The following is an 18685-nucleotide window of genomic DNA, read 5'->3' as shown; positions in this document are numbered from 1 at the left end:
TAGACCATATGGGGAAGTGTCTTATGCCAGGTCAAACAGCCAGTGAGGGGTGGACCTGGGCCTCAAATCCAAGGGCTCTTCCCATGGTCGCAGGCTACTTCCTTTCTAGGAGCTTCTATTTTGAAGAGCTACAGGGAAAGGGGTGGAAATGTGTCAGCAAGCAGGCAGGAGTCGGTACATATCATTTTAATCATTAAAACCCTGGCAAGTATAGTTAAATATACCATTAGTTGAAATACTTAAAGTAGGCAGAGGAAACATTAATAAAATATCAAAATCAAAGGGCACAGAAACAGAGCCATATCATGCCACCTACTAATTTGGAATGAGCTCCCTTAAGGATAGGTTTGCTCTCTGCCCTGAAATTGTCTTTCTATCCAAAGGAAGGGCACAGAATCCCCAAAATGGGTCTTGGGCTCCTGCACTCATTCATAGATTTTCAAGAACCCTGCATCCCATTTCATTTTATTTTAGAGGAAACAGAATATATCCTACCCATATGGTCAGCAGACAAGTTCCAGCAACTCAGTGAAATAGCTGCGGTCAGCCAAGGTACCCCTGCCCTGGGGTCTTGGGCTTTGGTGACAAGGCCTGTTTTTCCTGCCTGAGAACATGCTGGATTACATGTCAAACAGTACTTTTTACACATATGAATGGGGCAGTGATTTGGGGAGACAGGAATTACCCTTGTTCTGTGAATACTTTTATAACAGCCTAAGGACACATAAAGGAACAGCTAGATTACAATTAAATGGAAAGAGAGAGGTCTGGTGTTGATGTTAGAATCCTTCGAGTGAAGCTTGTGCAGGGGCTGCTTCATTCCCAGAGCCCAGGAGGATGTGCTCGGAGGAAATGGGTACAGGTTTGGTATTCTTTAGTGGGGCCCTATTGGGGATTGTGAGGGAGACAGTGCACCATGGAATATGTCTGTGCTGGGTTTGGCATCCCACTAAAGACCAGTGGAACTCCCAGTCATTGTGACAGACAACCAAAAAACACCACCATGCCTTTCCAGATGCCTTCTGTGGGGCTCCCCTGCCAGTTGAGTACCACAGGCAGATTTGGACATAGGGATGTCCATGGAGGGAATTGAAAAACAAACCTGGGAACCTTGATGCGTTTCTTTACTGAAGATTCTCAAGGTTAGAATTGATTGGCAGACTATCTCATGTCAAAGTGCTCAGGCATAGCAACATGGACTCTGTAGGTCCCTGACTATTCTAAGATTCATTACAAAGTTTTTATTAGTCACCAAAATAATTTAAAATCATCTGCTTAATGTGAATGTTCAATTCTGCTTCCATCTCTTGCAGTCCTGTTCTAATTCTTGTCTCTGTAGATACATGCCCTAGAGTAGGGGTGTCGAACTCAATCAGAGAAGGGGCCAAAATCTAAAATCCAGCCTAAATCGCGGGCCGAATGGTTTACTGAACAGTCATAAACTGTCATTGTGATGGAAACGCAGCGGAGTGCAGTGATGACAGCGCGGTGCAGGCCACATTGCAAGGCCTGGCGGGACGGATTTGGCCCGCGGGCCTTGTGTTTGACACATGTGCCCTAGAGCAATGATCGCCAACCTTTTGGACCTCCTGGACCACCACTGGCCCATGGACCACTGGTTGGCGACCGCTGCTCCAAAAGTGGTCCGCTAAACTTTTGGACTTCACGAGCCACCAGTGGTAGGTGACTGTTGCCCTAGAGTACAGCACGAAGAGCTTTGTTTGGCTCAGCTATTACTCTTCACACCTCTTTTCTGTATTTGCAGGGCCCATGTGTTCCATCTCTGGGGCCTCCGGAGTATTCCACTAGGTGAATAGGCGGTAGCATAAAGCTTATTTTAGGCTCTGAGTGAGACCCAGGCCACTGGGGACACCTGTCGGCTTCCAGAGTAACAGTGTTGGCTGGTCAGAAAGTGCCCCAGGCTTTAGAGTGCTAGCTGTCTAATCAGAAGCTGTAGTTATAACAAATAAGCCTAAGCCAATACCTCAATGCATGGTTCCGCTGAATTTTCTCGAAATGAACTCATGATAAATACTATTTTGTCACAGTGTTGTAATTCCTGTGTGTGTTTGGTCTTTTGCAGACGTTTATGGTGCTGAACAAAAAGAGAATAATCTACCGCTTCAGTGCCAAACGCGCCTTGTTCATTTTGGGCCCTTTCAATTCAGTACGAAGCTTAGCCATCAGAATCTCTGTCCATTCATATCCTTTTGTTGCATCTTTTATGAGGTCCAGGTCAAGTGAAAAGTGCATGCGCGCCAGGGCGTTTGCATGTTTCTTGAGTGGAAACAGCTCATTTTTTCAATAAATACGTACTGGTCGAGGGCAGCAGTGTGCTAGTGTTGGGTGTGAACAAGGCGTGGCCCCTGCCCTGGGAAGGAGCCAAGTCAAAGGCAGTCAGTTTCTTTAGTGAGATGGGTGGTTTGGAAGTGGTATTGTGGAGAGGCACCCACTGCTTTGGAGGCATCAGCAATGGCCTCCTGGAGAAAGGAACATCTCAGTTGAGACTCAAACAAAGGTTGTAAACTGCCAACCTGTGCTTAGCTGATAAGTGTGTTGCACCTACACAATGTTTAAAACTTCTCAGAAACACCCTCTAATGTTAAATGTCCGGGTTTCAGTGGAACCTGTTAAGCTGGACTTGCATTCCCATCTGTCCAAGTCGTTGTAGTGAGAAACTGGAGCCTCTTTCAGAGGGGCGTGTGCACTCTATTTCACCACATGTTCACACCCCCCCCCCCTCCCACCCTGCAGCCCAGCATTTCACCTAGTTATGTGACTTTCCAGGCTCTGGAGACTGAGTTTACACCCTCAGTCTTAAGGATAAAGACGGGGAGGAATCATTGGTATTGCGGATATGTGCATGGGTGGTGGAGTTTTAGACTAGGGGAGGTGTGAGAAACATGGATTGATAGACAGAATGCAGTGCTGGAGAGAAAGAGAAGAAATAACTCTTTAGGTTGGTTTCCCTAGAAGCAGAGCCTGAGAGAGGGATTTTTACTTGGGTGCTTTAGTAGAGGAGTGCTCTCTAGAGAAGGGGAAAGGGAAGCAGGATGGAGCAAAAGGAGAAATCAAACAAGGACGGGGTCTCAGCTGAGTTTGAGAGCTCTGGGGCACCAATTGTACCCCAGAACTGCCACGCCTGGAGGCAAGGGCCTGTTTTTTGAGTGAGTCTCAAGTCAACCAGACAGCCCTCTGTGTGCGGAGTCTGCCATTCCCCTAAGGAAGGGAATAGATAACTATGAGCTGTTGTCAGCCAACATTCCGTTAGGTGCAGCTGCAGAGAAGGGGACCTGGAGGGGCACCCGTGGCTCCACTATGTTAACTACTAGCACTTGCCATCCTGCAGTGTACCTGCCTTAACAGATGCTGGTCACATTGTTCAGCATGTTCATCATTTGCACTGTCATCATCAACTGCATATTCATGGCCACGACTCATCGGAAAGACAACATTATTATAGATACCGAACTTGCTGAGTAAGTGTCTGCCCTGTTTTTAAACAAGTACATCTAAAAAAAAAAAAAAGTTATAACTTTTTAGCTATATAATATATATATAGAGATTTTAGCTATATAGAGAAAGAAAAAGTCACCCATAAACCCAATTCCCCAAAACAGTGGTGGGACAGTCCATTTTATTTTTGTATATTTGTGTTTTTTATGTCTTTAAAGGCCTTTTAAAACACATTGGTAATTAACAGCATACATATGAATTTTATACGTAGCTTTTAAGTGGGTTTCTTTGTCTTACAAGGGCTTTATGAGAATCTATTTTGATAGCTATATTATGTTTGGTCAGGTTAATAAACCATAAATTACTTAACCATTTCAGCATTTTTGCTACTATAAATAGTATTGCAACAAGCATTTTTTTTGCATAAAACTTCCTTTCAAAAGCTATTATTTTCTTAGAATAGAGTCTTAAAAATGCATTCACTAGATCAAAAGGTACATTTTAGTGCTTAAAAATATGTATTGACAAAATATTTCCTCAAAAGTGTATAGCAATTTAATCTGCCTTCAGTAGTATATTCTGACAACCAGTTGTACTACATTCTTGCTAGCATTACATTTTTTTCTTCATTAATTTATGAAGTTAAAATTACTTGCATTTCATTAATTTCCAGATGGGTTGAATTTTTTGTTGTTGTGTTATTTGTGAATTGTGTATTTCCATCTTTGCCCATGTGTCATTTTTTTTTTTTTTTTTCTGGTCAGTTTGAGTGAGCTTTTTGTATAGTTAAAATAACAACTTCTTGTACTTTTTAATTGCTTATTCAGACATAAAAGTTAATTTTTTTTAACTTAGAAAGTTCTGTATTTTGATAAATATTCTTTTATATGTTGTCCTAATTTTTCTGGATTTGACATATTTACTGCTTTCATCTTTCAGGAATATATTGAATAATAAATTGAATAAATAATATGACTATTCATTTTTTTAAAAATATATTTTTATTGATTTTGTACAGAGAGGAAGGGAGAGAGATAAAGAGTTAGAAACATCGATGAGAGAGAGTCATCGACCAGCTGCCTCTTGCACACCCCCCACTGGGGATATGCACGCAACTAAGGTACATGCCCTTGACCGGAATCGAACCCGGGACCTTTCAGTCCCCAAGCCGACGCTCTATCCATTGAGCCAAACTGGTTTCGGCTGACTATTCATTTTTATCACATATTTAACTATGTGATTAAAACCACTGCACTCAATATGTGGAACATTCCAAATACCCCCCAGAGTTTTCTCATGTCTCTTTGAGGTTCAGTCTTCTGCCCACCACTCCCAGCCCTAAGCAAATGCTGAACTGCATTTTGTCACTCTAGACTCGTTTTGCCTCTCCTAGAATTTTATATAAATGGAACCATATAGTATTATGATACTATACTTTTGTGCCTGGCTTCTTTTACTTAGTGTAATGTTTTGAGGTGCATTTATGCTGTTGTATGTTTCACTAGCATTTTTATTTTCACTGCTGAGTTGTATCCCATTGTATGGCTGCACCACAATTGGTTGTCCCATTCACCTGTTGAGGATTGTTTCCAGTTTTTGTACATACAAAGTTGTTATGAATATTTCTGTATGAAAGTCTTTTTGTGGATATATGTTTGCATTTCTCTTGGAGAAGTATCTAGTAGTGGAATTGTTGAGTCTTAAAATAATTATATTTTAAGTAATTTTGTAAGAAACTGACACCGTTTTCCAAAGTGGCTGTGCTGCTTTACATTCTTGCCAGCAATATATGAGAGGTTTAAAGCCCTTATTAATTTTCTCCCTCAATTTAATTTAATTTTTAATTTGCTCTTCTATGTCTAGCTTCTTAAGGTAGAAAATTAAATACTTGGTTTTAGATCTTTCTACTTTTCTTATATAAATGTATAAAGTTATAAATTTCCATGTAAGCATTGCTTTAGTTGTACCCCACAGATTTTGATAGTTATGTTTTCATTACCTTTCAGTTCAAAATATCGTCCACTTATCTTGTGATTTCTTCTTTGTCCTAATGTGTTATTTAGAAGTGTGTTTTGAAATCTCTAATTATTTCACCTTTTTCTAGTTGTCTTATTGTTATTGATTTATAATTTAACTCTGTTGAGGTTAGAGAATATACTTTTCTCAAAGATTTTAGTCTTTTGAAATCAAGAGAAACTTGTTTTATGGTCAACCTTGGGAATGGTTCATGTGTACTTGAAAAGAGTGTAGATTTTGGAGTTGTTTGGTCTGATATTCTGTAAATGGCTCATTAAGTTAGGGTGTTCAATATGTTATTTTGACCTTTTATAACTTTCCTGCTTCTATTAGTGCTCCTATGAATCACTGAAGAGAGGCTTGGCCTTTCCATCTGTGGTTATGGATTTGTTCATTCTCCCTTTCTTTTTTGTTAAATTTTGGTTCATGTATTTGCAGCACTGTTATTAGGCACATGAACATGGATGATTATCTTCCTGGTATATGCATTCTTTTATCACTATGAAATGTTCTTTGTCTCTATAATACTCCTTTTAACATTTGTTTTGTTTGATATTACTATAGCTACTTAAGCTTTCTTATGCTCATTGTTTGGATGGTATATCTTTTTCTATCCTTTTTATTTTCCACACTTTTGTTCTTTTATATTTAAAGTGTATCTCTTGTAAAGAACACATAGTTGGTTTTGTGGAGTTTTTTTAAACAATCTATCAATCCAATCTCTGTGGGCTTTTTTGTTTTGTTTTGTTTGTTTGTTTTTGTTAATCCTCACCCAAAGATATTTTTCCGTTGGTATTTAGGGAGAGTGGAAGAGAAAGGGAAAGGCATAGAGGAATATCTATGTGAGGGAAACACATTGATTGGTTGCCTTCTGCATGAGCCCCAACCAGGGCTTGGGCTGGGGAGGAGCCTGCAACCGAGGTACGTGTCCTTGACAGGAATTGAACCTGGGACCCTTTGGTCCACAGGCCAACGTTCCTAAACACTGAGTAAAACTGGCCAATCTCTGTTGTGTGTGTTTTTTTTTTTAAACTGGAATATTTAGTTCACTTGCATTTAATGTAATTTTGGGTAGGCTTGAATTTAGGCCTATTGTTTTTCTATTGATCTTACTTTTTATGTTGTTCACGTGCTCTTCTGTTCTCTATTCTTATCTTCCTTTGTGTTAATCAGGGATGGTTAATGTGTCTTTTTAATTCTCTACTGGCTTTTTAGCTTTACTTCTTTGTGTTATTTTTTAGTGGTTGTGCCCTCTCTGATGGTGAGCTGCCAGCCAGCTCAAGGGCAGTGCCCTGGAACAGGGGGCATGTATACCCCTGGAATAGCAACCATCTTGTCAGTATCACTGGGGAAAATGGTTTTCCCTCCAAGAGTTGCTGTTCCATGTGAGGAGCTAACTGAATGCAGGGGCTACTGCTCATTGTTTACAGCAGTGCCCCTGGAAGCTTCTGTGGGGAAGACTGGGACCTGTGGAGCAAACAGTCCCAGGAGGTCGAATTGCTCCAGGCCTAGCAGTGGTTTGCCCAGCCCTGCACTTCTGCAGAGATGTAATGAGTCCTCCCTTCCCATTAAGGAGAAGCAGTGGCCCAACTGAAAGCTAATTTGCTCAAGGCCATTTTCACCACTAAAAGACCCATAAGGCAGAGATATGGAAAAACAAAAAACAAACCTTGTCTAGGCTGTAGGGAAGCAGAGAAGCTAGAGGTAGGGATGGGAGGTGGGGAAAGCTGCTGCTGTCCCCTGGTGGCATTTGGAGCGGTAGTGGATGCATGAAAGTGGGGCTGGGAGGAGGGTGTTGAAAATGTCCTCAGAAAAGGAAGCGTGTAGTTGAGTGGTTAGACCAATGGGAGAGAGTTTCTTCAGCATTCTTTGGTTAGAAAAATATTAAATGGAGGAGATTAAATCCAAGTTAATAGCTCTCAGAGAATGAATGCAGAAGTCCTCCAGGACCAGGCAATGGTATCCTGATAAGCTATTTGGACAGCACCTATGGCCCTGCTGGATACTCTAGCTATGCTTGGATTGACAGTGGCACACTCTAAAGGTCTGATGAGTTGGGATCTCCCTGTTTAAGGATCTTCTAAGCCCTGCTTCATACTGGTGAGCATAGCTCTTACTCCATATCACATGACATCTTGGTCTGCTTGTCCCACCATTTGGCCAGGCTCCTGCAGAAAAGAGAGAACAATGGGGTCAGGAGATGGGAGGCTACATAATCAGGTTGAAATGACAGTCATGGGCTGCTGTCTCTTTTGCTTGAGATCTAAATGAAGATTTTAAAAAATCCCTCAAATCTGCAATTACAGCCTTTTCCAAAATACTTATAACTTCATAAATTATATTTGAGTTTAAAAAATGGTATTTCAAAACAGACATTAATCTTTAATGTTCATCTATTACTAAAAGGTGGTCAGTTTAGAAAAGGGCCGAAGCTTACCTGTGGCAGCCTCATGACCATTTCTTCTCTTGGTCTTGGCTGCTTTGGGATTTTTCAAGTTCTCAAGACCTTAGTTCTATAGCTTTGAGGGCTAACAATGGCTGGATATTCTACCAGAAAAGGTCCACTTTTAATCTGAACAGATTGTTTGCATGGATTGTTTGACCCCAAAAGTGGAACTAGTGTGCTTGTGCATGTGTGTGTGTGGGGGGGGGGGGGAGAGGAAGGAAGAGAAAGAGAGAGAGAGAGAGAGAGAGAGAGAGAGAGAGAGAGAGAGAGAGAGAGCAAGCATGTAGACCCAGTATTTTTGATACTTTGGGATTATAACAAGAGAAATAAGGTATTATGTTTTGGTTTTTTTGGAGGAGGAAGGTGAAGAAGGGAAAAAAAATAGACATGGTGAAGGACTCAGGGAAGAAAATGAAAATGGTTTAGCCCAGACAGCATGGCTCAGTGGTTGACCATCGACCTATGAACCAGGAGGTTACAGTTTGATTTCCCTATCAGGGCACATGCCCGGACTGCAAGCTTGATCTTCAGTGTGGGGTGTGCAAGAGGCAGCTGATCAATGACTTTCTCTCATCATTGATGTTTCTATCTCTCCCTCTTCTTTTCAGAAATCAATAAAAAGAAAAGAAAAGAAAATAGTTAACAAAAAAAGTGGTTCTCTAGCTGGTTTGGCTCAGGAGATATTGTGTTGACCCTTGGACTGAAGGTCCTGGTTTGATTCAGGTCAAGGGCATGTACCTTGGTTGTAGGCTCAATTCCCAGTTCCAGTAAGGGCTTGTGCAGGAGATAACCAATTGATGTGTCTCTCTCACATAAAAGTTTTTCTCTCTCTGCCTCTCCCCATCCTTTCCACTTTCTCTAAAAAAATCAATGGAAAAATATCCTCAGGTGAGGATTAACAAAGAAAAAATGTGGCAAAATACGCATTACATAAAATATACCATATATATATTTTTAAAATATATTTTATTGATTTTGTACAGAAAGGAAGGGAGAGAGATAGAGAATTAGAAACATCGATGAGAGAGAGTCATCGATCAGCTGCCTCTTGCACACCCCCTACTGGGGATATGCCCGCAACCAAGGTACATGCCCTTGACCGGAATCGAATCTGGGACCTTTCAGTCCCCAAGCCGACGCTCTATCCATTGAGCCAAACCGTATTCAGCAAATATACCATCTTAACCATTTTAAGTGTACAGTTCACTGGTATTAAGTTACATTCACATGGTTGTGCAACCATTACCACCATTCATATCTAGAAATCTTTTCAAAGCTGAAACTCTGTACCCATCCTTTACAATCCTATATAATAAAAACCTAATATGCTAAGCAACTAGTCGTCTGATCATCCATTCAACCAACCAGAGCTTAATATGCTAATGATATGCTAATGTACCTCAACTACTTGCCATGACATGCACTGACTACCAGGGGGCAGATATTCCAACCAGTATGTTAGCTTGCTGCTGGGGTCCAGCCTATCAGGACTGTACAAGATGGGCCAGATACACCCTGGAGCCCTCCTGCGGTCCCTCCCTGGCTGGGGTAACCTCCTGCATCCTTCCCCAGCCCGATTGTGCACCAGTGGGGTCCCTTGGCCTGGCCTGCTCCCTCTCGCAATCCAGGACACCTCAGGGGACCCCACTGGTGCACAAATTCGTGCACTGGGCCTCTAGTTAAAACAATAACTCCCCATTCTGCCCTCCCCTTCATTTCCTGGCAAACACCATTCTACTTTCCATCTCTGTGTGGTATTTGACTGCTCTAGATGCCTTATATAAGTGGAATTATACAGTGTTTGCCTTTTTGTAACTGGTTTATTTCCCTTACCATAATGACCTTAAGCTTCATCCATGTTGTAACATGTGACAGGATTTCCTTCCTTTTAAAGAATGAATAATACGCCCTGGCTGGTTTGGCTCAGTGGATAGAGCATTGGCCTGCGGACTAAAGGGTCCCAGATTTGATTCCAGTAAGGGGCATGTGCCTTGGTTGCAGGCACATTCCCAGTAAGAGGTGTGCAGGAAGCAGCTGATCGATGTTTCTCTCTCATCAATTTTTCTGACTCTCTCTTCCTCTCTGTAAAAAATCAAGAAAATACATTAAAAAGAAAATAAAGGATTAATACTATCCCATTGTGTATACCACATTTTCTTGATCTATTCATCTGTATCAATGGATATTTGGGTTGCTTCCACTTCTTGACTATTGTGAATAGTGCTGCTATAAACATGGGTGTAGAAATATCTCTTCAAGACTGTGCTTTCAACAATATATATATATCTCCAAATGTAGGATTGCTGGATCACATGGCAATTCTATTTTACAGTTTTTACAGTTTTTAAAGAACCTCCATACTATTTTCCATTTTACAATCCCACCTATGGTGCACAAGGGTTTCAGTTTTTCCATATTCTTGTAAACACTTGTATTTTCTGTTTTTTGTTTTTTGTTTTTAAGTAGCCATCCTAATGGATACAAAGTAATAAATCACGATGGTTTTGGTTTGCATTTCCCTGATGATTTGTAATATTGAGCATCTCTTCATATTCTCGCTGGCCTTTTGTATATCATCCTTAGAGAAATATCTTATTAATTTTAGTGAGAGGAAGGGAGGGGAAGAGAGAGAGAGAAAATTAAATGATGAGAATCATTGGTCAGCTGTCTCCTGAAAGCCCCCTACTGGGGATCGAGCCCACAACCCAGCATGTGCTCTGACCGGGAATCAAATTGGGACCTCCTGGTTCTTGGGTTAACGCCCAACCACTGAACCACACCGGCTGGGCAGTTTGACCATTTTTAAATTGTATTATTTGTTTTTGTTGTTGTTGAGTCATAGAAATTCTTTATGTAATCTGGATATTAACCTCTCATCAGATAAATGATTTTAAAATATCTTATTCTCAGAGTTTTATGCTTTCTGGTTGTATGTTTAGTTTTTTAATCTATTTTGAGTTAATTTTTGTACATGATATAAGATAAGGGTCCTACTTTATCCTTTTGCATGTGGATATTGAACTTCCCCAGCATCATTTTGTTGAAGAGACTGTTCTTTTTATGTTTAATAGTCTTGGCACCCTTGTTGAAAATCATTTGACCATATATGTGAGGACATATTTCTGGGCTTTCTATTCCAGTTTTGATTTTTTTTTGATTTTGTGATAAGTTTTTATATAATGATGTGTGAGACCTCAGACTTTGTTATTTTCCAAGATTCTTTAGGCTATTCATGGTTCCTTGAGATAGTTACATGATTTCAGGATGCATTTATTTTTATTTCTGTAAAAAATGTTATTGAGATTTTGATAGGGATTGCATTAAATCTATAGATCACTTTGAGTATGAACACCTTAACAACATTAACTCTTTCAATCTATGAAAATGGGATGTGGAAAGATTTAGGTTTTAGCCTTATGATTTTCTTTCTTTTTTCTTTGCCATCATCTCCTTCTGTACATGAGTAACAACTGCAGAAAAGCCATGACAAACTATATTCCCAAGTCCAAGGGCCCCATCTTGGCTGAAACTCTTGCTCAAGAATAGCTGTGAAGCTAGGCATTGTAAAGTGGCTTTACAACTTTATCCATGGGCCCGTTTTTCAGAAATTCTAACTACCGGAACTTGCTTAAAGAGCTTGCCTTTCTGAACTCTGGTTTGCTAAAGATTAGATTGTTAAATGTCACACTGAAATGGATAAAACCTAATCAAGACCAGATGAGACAGGAAGGCTCTCTGCTTTTCACATCATTTATATTCCTTCTTATTCTGAATGATATTTGATATTTACTTTATAGGTATATATTCACTGGGATTTATGTTTTTGAAGCTTTGATAAAAATATTGGCAAGAGGTTTTATCCTGGATGAGTTTTCTTTTCTTCGAGATCCATGGAACTGGCTGGACTCCGTCGTCATTGCAACAGCGTAAGAATGCTAAAGATTTTTATTGAAGAGTCTTGGGGCTTCGTGTGAATCCACATGTGTAGCTAAGTGTGGTCTAATAATGCCTTAGAGCTCTGAGGACAGTGTTGGTTGACCCTAAACAGCACCATGTAGTCAATTGGCGAGAGGCCTCCATGTACAAAGCCATTTCTAGGCCAACCCTCATGTTCTCATTCCTTCAGTCATTAATTCACCAAACACTGGCCTACCATGGGCCAGGTTCTGTGTAAGATACAGGGCTTGCGATAATAAAAAAACAAAACAAACACACCTCATTCTCAGTCCGGATGAGAAGAGAAACAATTAGTGACCATTACAAAAACAAAACAAACACACCTCATTCTCAGTCCGGATGAGAAGAGAAACAATTAGTGACCATTACAATCAGGCACAGTGAGTGTTAAGATAGGAGTGGTGCATGTATTAGGCTGTCAGAGCATGTATCAGGCTGTCAGAGCATGTATGGAGCTGTCAAAGTATGTATCAGGCTGCCAAGACATGTATGGGGCTGTCAGCACATGTATTGGGCTGCTAGAGCATGTATGGGGCTGTCAGAGTATATATCAGGCTGTCAGAGCATATATGGGGCTGTCAAAGTATGTATCAGGCTGTCAGAGCATGTAGGAGGAACCAAGGAATCTAAAAAATCTTTAGCTACTACAAGGTCACAAAGAGTTTCTCTCATGTTGCCTTCTGGCATTTTTATAGTTGTGACTCTTACGTTGAAGTCCATGGTCCATTTTGAGTTCAATATTGTGTATATTGTATATGACAGGTGAAAATGGAAGTTTTTCCTGAAGGAAGGGACATCAGTTTGGCATCTGAGTGATGAGGCAGAGTCAGCAAAATAAAAAGCAAGAAAAGAAATGGTTTATTGCAGGCACAGTAACAACAAACCTTTAATTAAGTTGTCAAGCCAGCCATTATTTTAAGTACTTGCATATATTTTCATATTTAGTATTCACAAAAGCCCTTTGAGGTAATTGTTATTCATTTCAGAGTTTTACATTTGAAGGTCTACAATCGGATGCTCAAGGCTATTGAAAGGTGGTGTAGTAAAGCAGTGAATAGTGCCGGCCCAAGGAGACAGACCATCTGTGTACCTTATAGGCTTGGCCACATATTGAGACCTTAGCGTAGTGCGTGGGGCCAATCAATAAATGTTTCAATTGTTTTATAATAACCATGGATATAGCCACAACTATTTCAAGGTATCCTTACCTTTATCCAGATATCAAGATTAGTTGAGAACAGCCTCCTGTACAATCTCTGGTGCATAGCAAAAGAGAATATCACGAGACCCTGAGATGAAAGTGGGCTTGGGAAGGTGAGGCCCAGATTCCATTTCTGTGGACCCAGGGCCCACGCTATGCTTACTTGTGCCTTATGGAGGTGTGCAGTGCAACTGCAGGACTGAGCAAGCCCAGGCTTTTCCTGTGCCTTGTCTTGTAGGTTTGTGCCATTATTACCATTTATCAAGGTCAACAGCATCAGTCTGTCATCCCTGCGTACCTTCCGAGTGTTCAGAGCTTTGAAAGCCATTTCAGTAGTTTCAGGTAAGTCACTCTAACTTTCAACATTGATTCTTAGTGGGAGAGAATATTCTTTTATATTTATAATTTCTCCAAATGTCATATAAACCAAAATCAAACAAACAAACAAACAAACAAACTCTTCTTTTACTTTTCATTTGAGTGTTCAACAAGTATGTATTGCACAGGCACTATGCTAGCTGCCTGGGATATATCAGTGAGCAAACAGACAAAGATCCCTGCCCTCATGGAGTTTATATTTTTTCCTTTTTTCTCTCTTTACAAAAAAAAAAATCAAAAAAAAAATCCCTTTCTGGAGTTCTTTCCTTCCATCTTTCCTACCCCTCTATACCTTATGTTAATAGCTTAGCTACTGTATCAGAACTACAGGCAATTTGGGTCTTTTCAAACGGAGCAATGGGTTAGATTTTGAAACTCCATAAAAGTAATTACACTGTGATAAGGAAACTGGCAGTCACAGGACAATTATGTAGAATTTGTTTCTCTTCCTCCTCCTCTTCTTCTTTTGCAAAGTGGACCTTGGTTTCCCAGATGGATTTAGGGGCTTTCTGCATGAGCTGAGTCTCTCGTATTATCATGCAAGTAACAATAGAATTTCACTTACTAGTAGTGGCCTTATTGTTTCCTTTTCCATCTCTAAGCAGGTGACTGTAGTCTCCCTTCTGATTCATGAGCACGTGGGATCCCTGAATGTTTTTTGGAAGTGAAGGTGTAAGGCACAATCTTTCTAAGGGACTATGTAAAAATTATTCAGGAATCACAATCATCTTCTTTCATTCAATTCTTCTTGCACTGGAGAAGACTCAGGTCTCTTATAGATTAAATTTGGACTTGGATGAGGTTGTAGCAATTTCTTGTTTGGCTGCAATTGGGGACATAACAAATGCCCCAGGTTGGCCTCATGGCTTCTCCCCATGTGACATTACACGTTGTGGGAAGGTTATCTATGGAGGATGCTGCTGCCTTGTATTCTCAAGTCTACCATGTATGGTTTATACAAATCAATTGAAACTTTGTCAGGTAGTGTCATCCCACATGCTATAGTTCACATCTGGTTATCTCTCCAGCTATGTTGAGAGCAGAGCCCCTGACTCAGTTGTGAGCTAGGCTGACTTGTGGCTCCTCACCAGATTGTGCACATCTTTTCCAACTGGTACACCATGGTGGTAACTTGAAACCAGGGGGAGAGAGGTATATGGAGGAAGAGGAATCTACACTACAGAATTCAGCAAAGAAGGAAATCTATAAACGCTTTAAATGAAGAGTTTCCCATACCATCCTTGCCCTCCCCCCACTCCAGCCTTCCCTAGGAATTGATTTTAAATATTTGCCAGCACACTATAAGACTATGTTCTTATTTGTAGCTTTGGCATTCTAACAGTGTGCCATGGACACTGTAGGTGCTCAATAGATTTTTTTTTGAATGAATGAAAAAAAAAATTGAGTTTTTTTTTTTTTTTTTTCCTAGGACAGCTTTCTTATTTGAGTCCACACAAGGCTCCTCTTTCAGCTTACTGCCCTGACACCTCATATACCTTGTAGTAGGTAGTGACTACTAAATGTTAAATATAACCGTGCTCCTTTTCTTGGATGGCCTCATTCTAACCTTAATGATATATGTGCCTCCCCTCCAGCTGTGGTAGTGCCTACACAGTTGTCATAGTTACTCCCATATGGCATATTTCTGCTCAAAGTCTTCTCATTTATTTTCATAGCATCCCCGTGGCAGACCTAGGGCAGGGATGGGGAGCTGAGTCCTAGACATGTGGAGTACTCTGATGTCACACAACCTCTAAGGCACAGAGTTGGAACTAGAACTCATGGCATCAGAATCCTAGGCCAGGCCCATTTCCTGTTCCAGCCTGCAATCAGATAGCTTCTGAGGCCATGGCTGCTCCCTCCCGTGTCTGCCTCTAGCCTGCGACTGAGTGGGGGCTTCTCTCCACACCTGTCCTCCTCCTCAGGTCTGAAGGTCATTGTGGGGGCCTTGCTGCGCTCTGTGAAGAAGCTTGTCGACGTGTTGATCCTGACTCTCTTTTGCCTCAGCATCTTCGCCCTGGTAGGTCAGCAGCTCTTCATGGGAAGTCTGAATCTGAAATGTGTCAAGAAGGACTGCTTGAACATCAGTAACCGTGACGGTAAATACCCTGCTTTTCATTCCTTAGTTTGAGCATAGTTAACTATTTTTATTCCCACTCATACCATTTATATGTGTGTATTACAGAGTCTCTTAGGAGCAGGGCGTAACCTCATTCACCCAGGGTTCTCCTGTGGGCAGATGCATGTCTTAGAGAATTGCCTTATTCTGAGGGTTTCTATGGGGGGGAGGGGGAGAAGCCCAAAGTCACATCCTTAAGAACAGTGTTAGCTCCCATCCTTTCCACAGAGATTTCCACCCACTTCTTTAACATGTTTTGCCCAGATTTGGCCAAAGCAAACTAGCCAGTGCCCAGCCCTCAGCTCTGAGTATGTTCTCCAACGGTATCGTTTCTTTCTGCCTTGTGCCCTCTGCACACTGGGGCTGATCCTACTCTCATTTCATGTGGCGAATCTCATGTGGCCCCACTTTCTCCATGTTTGTCTGGGCTTATGAGCTACTCATGGGCTGAGTCTGTGACCACTTCATGGGGTGGTCTCACCAGTTTTATGTCCCAAGGAGCAAAGTGGTGGTGATGTCACTGCTTTCCCTCCTCTGGCTTCTTTCCTTTCCCTCCTTTTCTCTTGCTATTTTCTGATGGCCTGGGTTCCCTATAGTTCCTCTCTAGACACCCATTTTAATCATTTTAGAGGGTTCTGAACCATCTATTTTAAGTATAACATGGCATATTTGCTTCTCCCTTTCATTTTTAAAAAAATCTGAGTTTAATATTCTTTTCTTCTCAGACTATTGCTTTGAAAAGAAAGATTCCACTGAATTCAGGATGTGTGGCACCTGGTGGGGTGACAAGTAAGAAGATTATATTCTCCATTTTTCTCTCAAGCAGAGCAACTCTAGACCTTTTAAAGTGATGTGGCAAGCAGTCTTCACCTAATGATTTGTGGAAGCTAGTGATGGCAGTTCTCAAACAGTACTGATTTTTTCATATGTCTAAGCAATTTTAGATGTGCATTGTTAAATTAAAAAAATAATACAATTACAAAAATCATTAGTAGCATTAAAAGATAAAGTTGAGGAAATAGCAGCAACAAAAGACAGAGATAGAAATATCACAATAAATACCAATCCAAAAGTTCTTTTGACAAAGTAGGAATTCAAGAAATATAACATAGAAAAAACAAAAAGGAAGAAATTATCAGAGAAATAATACAGAAAATTTCCTTGGGATTAACAATGCAACTCCCTTGGTATCCCATAAAGTGCCCAGTACAACAAATGAATAAGACCATGCCAAGTACATTACTGTGGCATTGCAGAATCTTTGAGGAGTGGGGGAAACCAAAGAGAAAAAGGTAATGGACAAATAATGAAAATTAATATGAGATCAGAATTCCCACTAGCAACACAGGATAGTAGCTGAGCAGTACCTTTGTATTTCTAAGGAAAAATAATTTTCAACCCAGAATTCTATTTCTGGCCAAACTATCAATCAACTATGAAGATAGAATAAAGTTATACTCATATATGCAAAACCACTCAGCCTTCTTAGGAAGCTACTTGAGATCTGCTCCAGAAAAATGAGGAAGTAAAACTTGGAAAGGGAAACAACACAAGAGTCAAGAAAAAATATATTCAACTCAAGAGAGACATTGACATGGGCCACAGTATTTTTCTATAAAGAGAAATACAAATAGTGATGAAGCAGGATGAGATTAACCACCATAGTAGGAAGTTAATCAACAAGTATCAATGTATCAATTCAATATTAGCATAAGTATTATATTTAGAGATGTGGATGTAAAATGCTTAAAAGTTGTTGAATTTGAGATGTGTAAGTGATGATTACAGAATGATAGCATGGTTTTTATTATAAGCATAGATGTCATGTGATTTTTTAAATCACATATGCTTTAATTTGATAAAATACTGTATTTATTAAAAATTAAGAAAGCGCATGCCCTGGCGGGGTGGCTCAGTAGGTTTAGTGTTGTCCCATACACCAAAAGGTTGTATTAGAAAATAGAACCTGGGTTCTTCCAGGTCAGGGCACTCACATACCTAGGTTGTGGGTTTGATTCCCGGTTGGAGTGAGTACAGGAGGCAACTGGTTGATGATTCTCGCTCTCTCTCTTCCTCCCTTCTCCTTATCTCTCTAAAAATCAATAAAAGCATATCCTCAGGTGCTGTTTAAATAAAAAAGGAAGTGCATATCCTTAGTATATCATCAAGATACACTTAATGATGTGTGCTTTGGTGATGTGGGTAAAGACCTATGTGCACCATATCCATTGTTTGTAGAGTAAAACCCCAATGTTTGTAAAGGCAAAAGAGTGTTAACTGAAATGTCAATATTCATCATTACTAGAGCAGTTAGATTCATCATGGGATTATAAGACATGAAAATAAATGGGGTATCTCCATTTCTTCATATCCCAAATGAGATATGCTGATATGGAAAGATCTTCAAGATACATTGCTCCATGAAAAAAAGCAAGACTCATGAGAATGTTTAAAGAATGCTTCCAATGTATTATAGACGATATGTGTTGATATATATATGTGCTTCTACAATCATAGAAAACTTCTGGAAAGTCACAAAATAAGTTAAGCTGTTGCCTCTAGGAAGTAGAACTGGGGGTTGGAGGAGAGAGAGAGACTTGATATTTATTGTATGACCTTTGCTACTGTTAATTGCCCACTATGTTATTGCACTTAAATTTTCAAAGAAAAAATAGCTAATATGAATTTCCTAATCAACCTATTTGAAAAGAGTTGATGGGTACCCACAATAAGGTATAGGTGGGGAGGGTTGACAGACAGGGATGGCCACTCTACAAATACTGACTTCACCTAGGACTTTTGTGTGTGAGCCCATGGCCCTCAGATGAGCCAGTGCTATGCAGTGGAGTGAAGTTTTGTTCTTTCTCTGTTCCCTTGTTTCCCATATCTAGTACCTGTTCCCAACAGTTTGTATGCGACCACACCCACAAGAATCCAGACTACAACTTTACAAATTTCGATAACTTTGGCTGGTCTTTTCTTGCCATGTTCCGGCTTATGACCCAAGATTCCTGGGAGAAGCTTTATCGACAGGTTATCTATTTTTTTTTATTCTTTAAATTTCTGTCATTTATTTATAACCTTCCATCTGTTCTTCTCCTTTGTCACCTAT

The 18685-nt window shown here is 40.3% G+C and overlaps 1 protein-coding gene across 1 annotated transcript in view; it reads left to right on the top strand.

The window, feature by feature from the left end:
• SCN11A (sodium voltage-gated channel alpha subunit 11) overlaps positions 1 to 18685 on the top strand; it is a 70449-nt gene that overhangs the window by 8579 nt on the left and 43185 nt on the right. Inside the window, exons 3-9 of the mRNA XM_045579432.1 lie at positions 2084 to 2202; positions 3378 to 3479; positions 11716 to 11844; positions 13315 to 13418; positions 15380 to 15553; positions 16299 to 16362; positions 18465 to 18606. Of these exons, the coding sequence (XP_045435388.1) occupies positions 2084 to 2202; positions 3378 to 3479; positions 11716 to 11844; positions 13315 to 13418; positions 15380 to 15553; positions 16299 to 16362; positions 18465 to 18606 (834 nt within the window). The remainder of the gene's footprint in view (positions 1 to 2083; positions 2203 to 3377; positions 3480 to 11715; positions 11845 to 13314; positions 13419 to 15379; positions 15554 to 16298; positions 16363 to 18464; positions 18607 to 18685) is intronic.

This window comes from Pipistrellus kuhlii, unplaced genomic scaffold (assembly GCF_014108245.1).
Source record: "Pipistrellus kuhlii isolate mPipKuh1 unplaced genomic scaffold, mPipKuh1.p scaffold_m20_p_11, whole genome shotgun sequence".
NCBI lineage: Eukaryota > Metazoa > Chordata > Mammalia > Chiroptera > Vespertilionidae > Pipistrellus > Pipistrellus kuhlii.
Note: the sequence above shows the minus strand (reverse complement) of the source record. Positions and strands in the feature narration are given on the sequence as shown.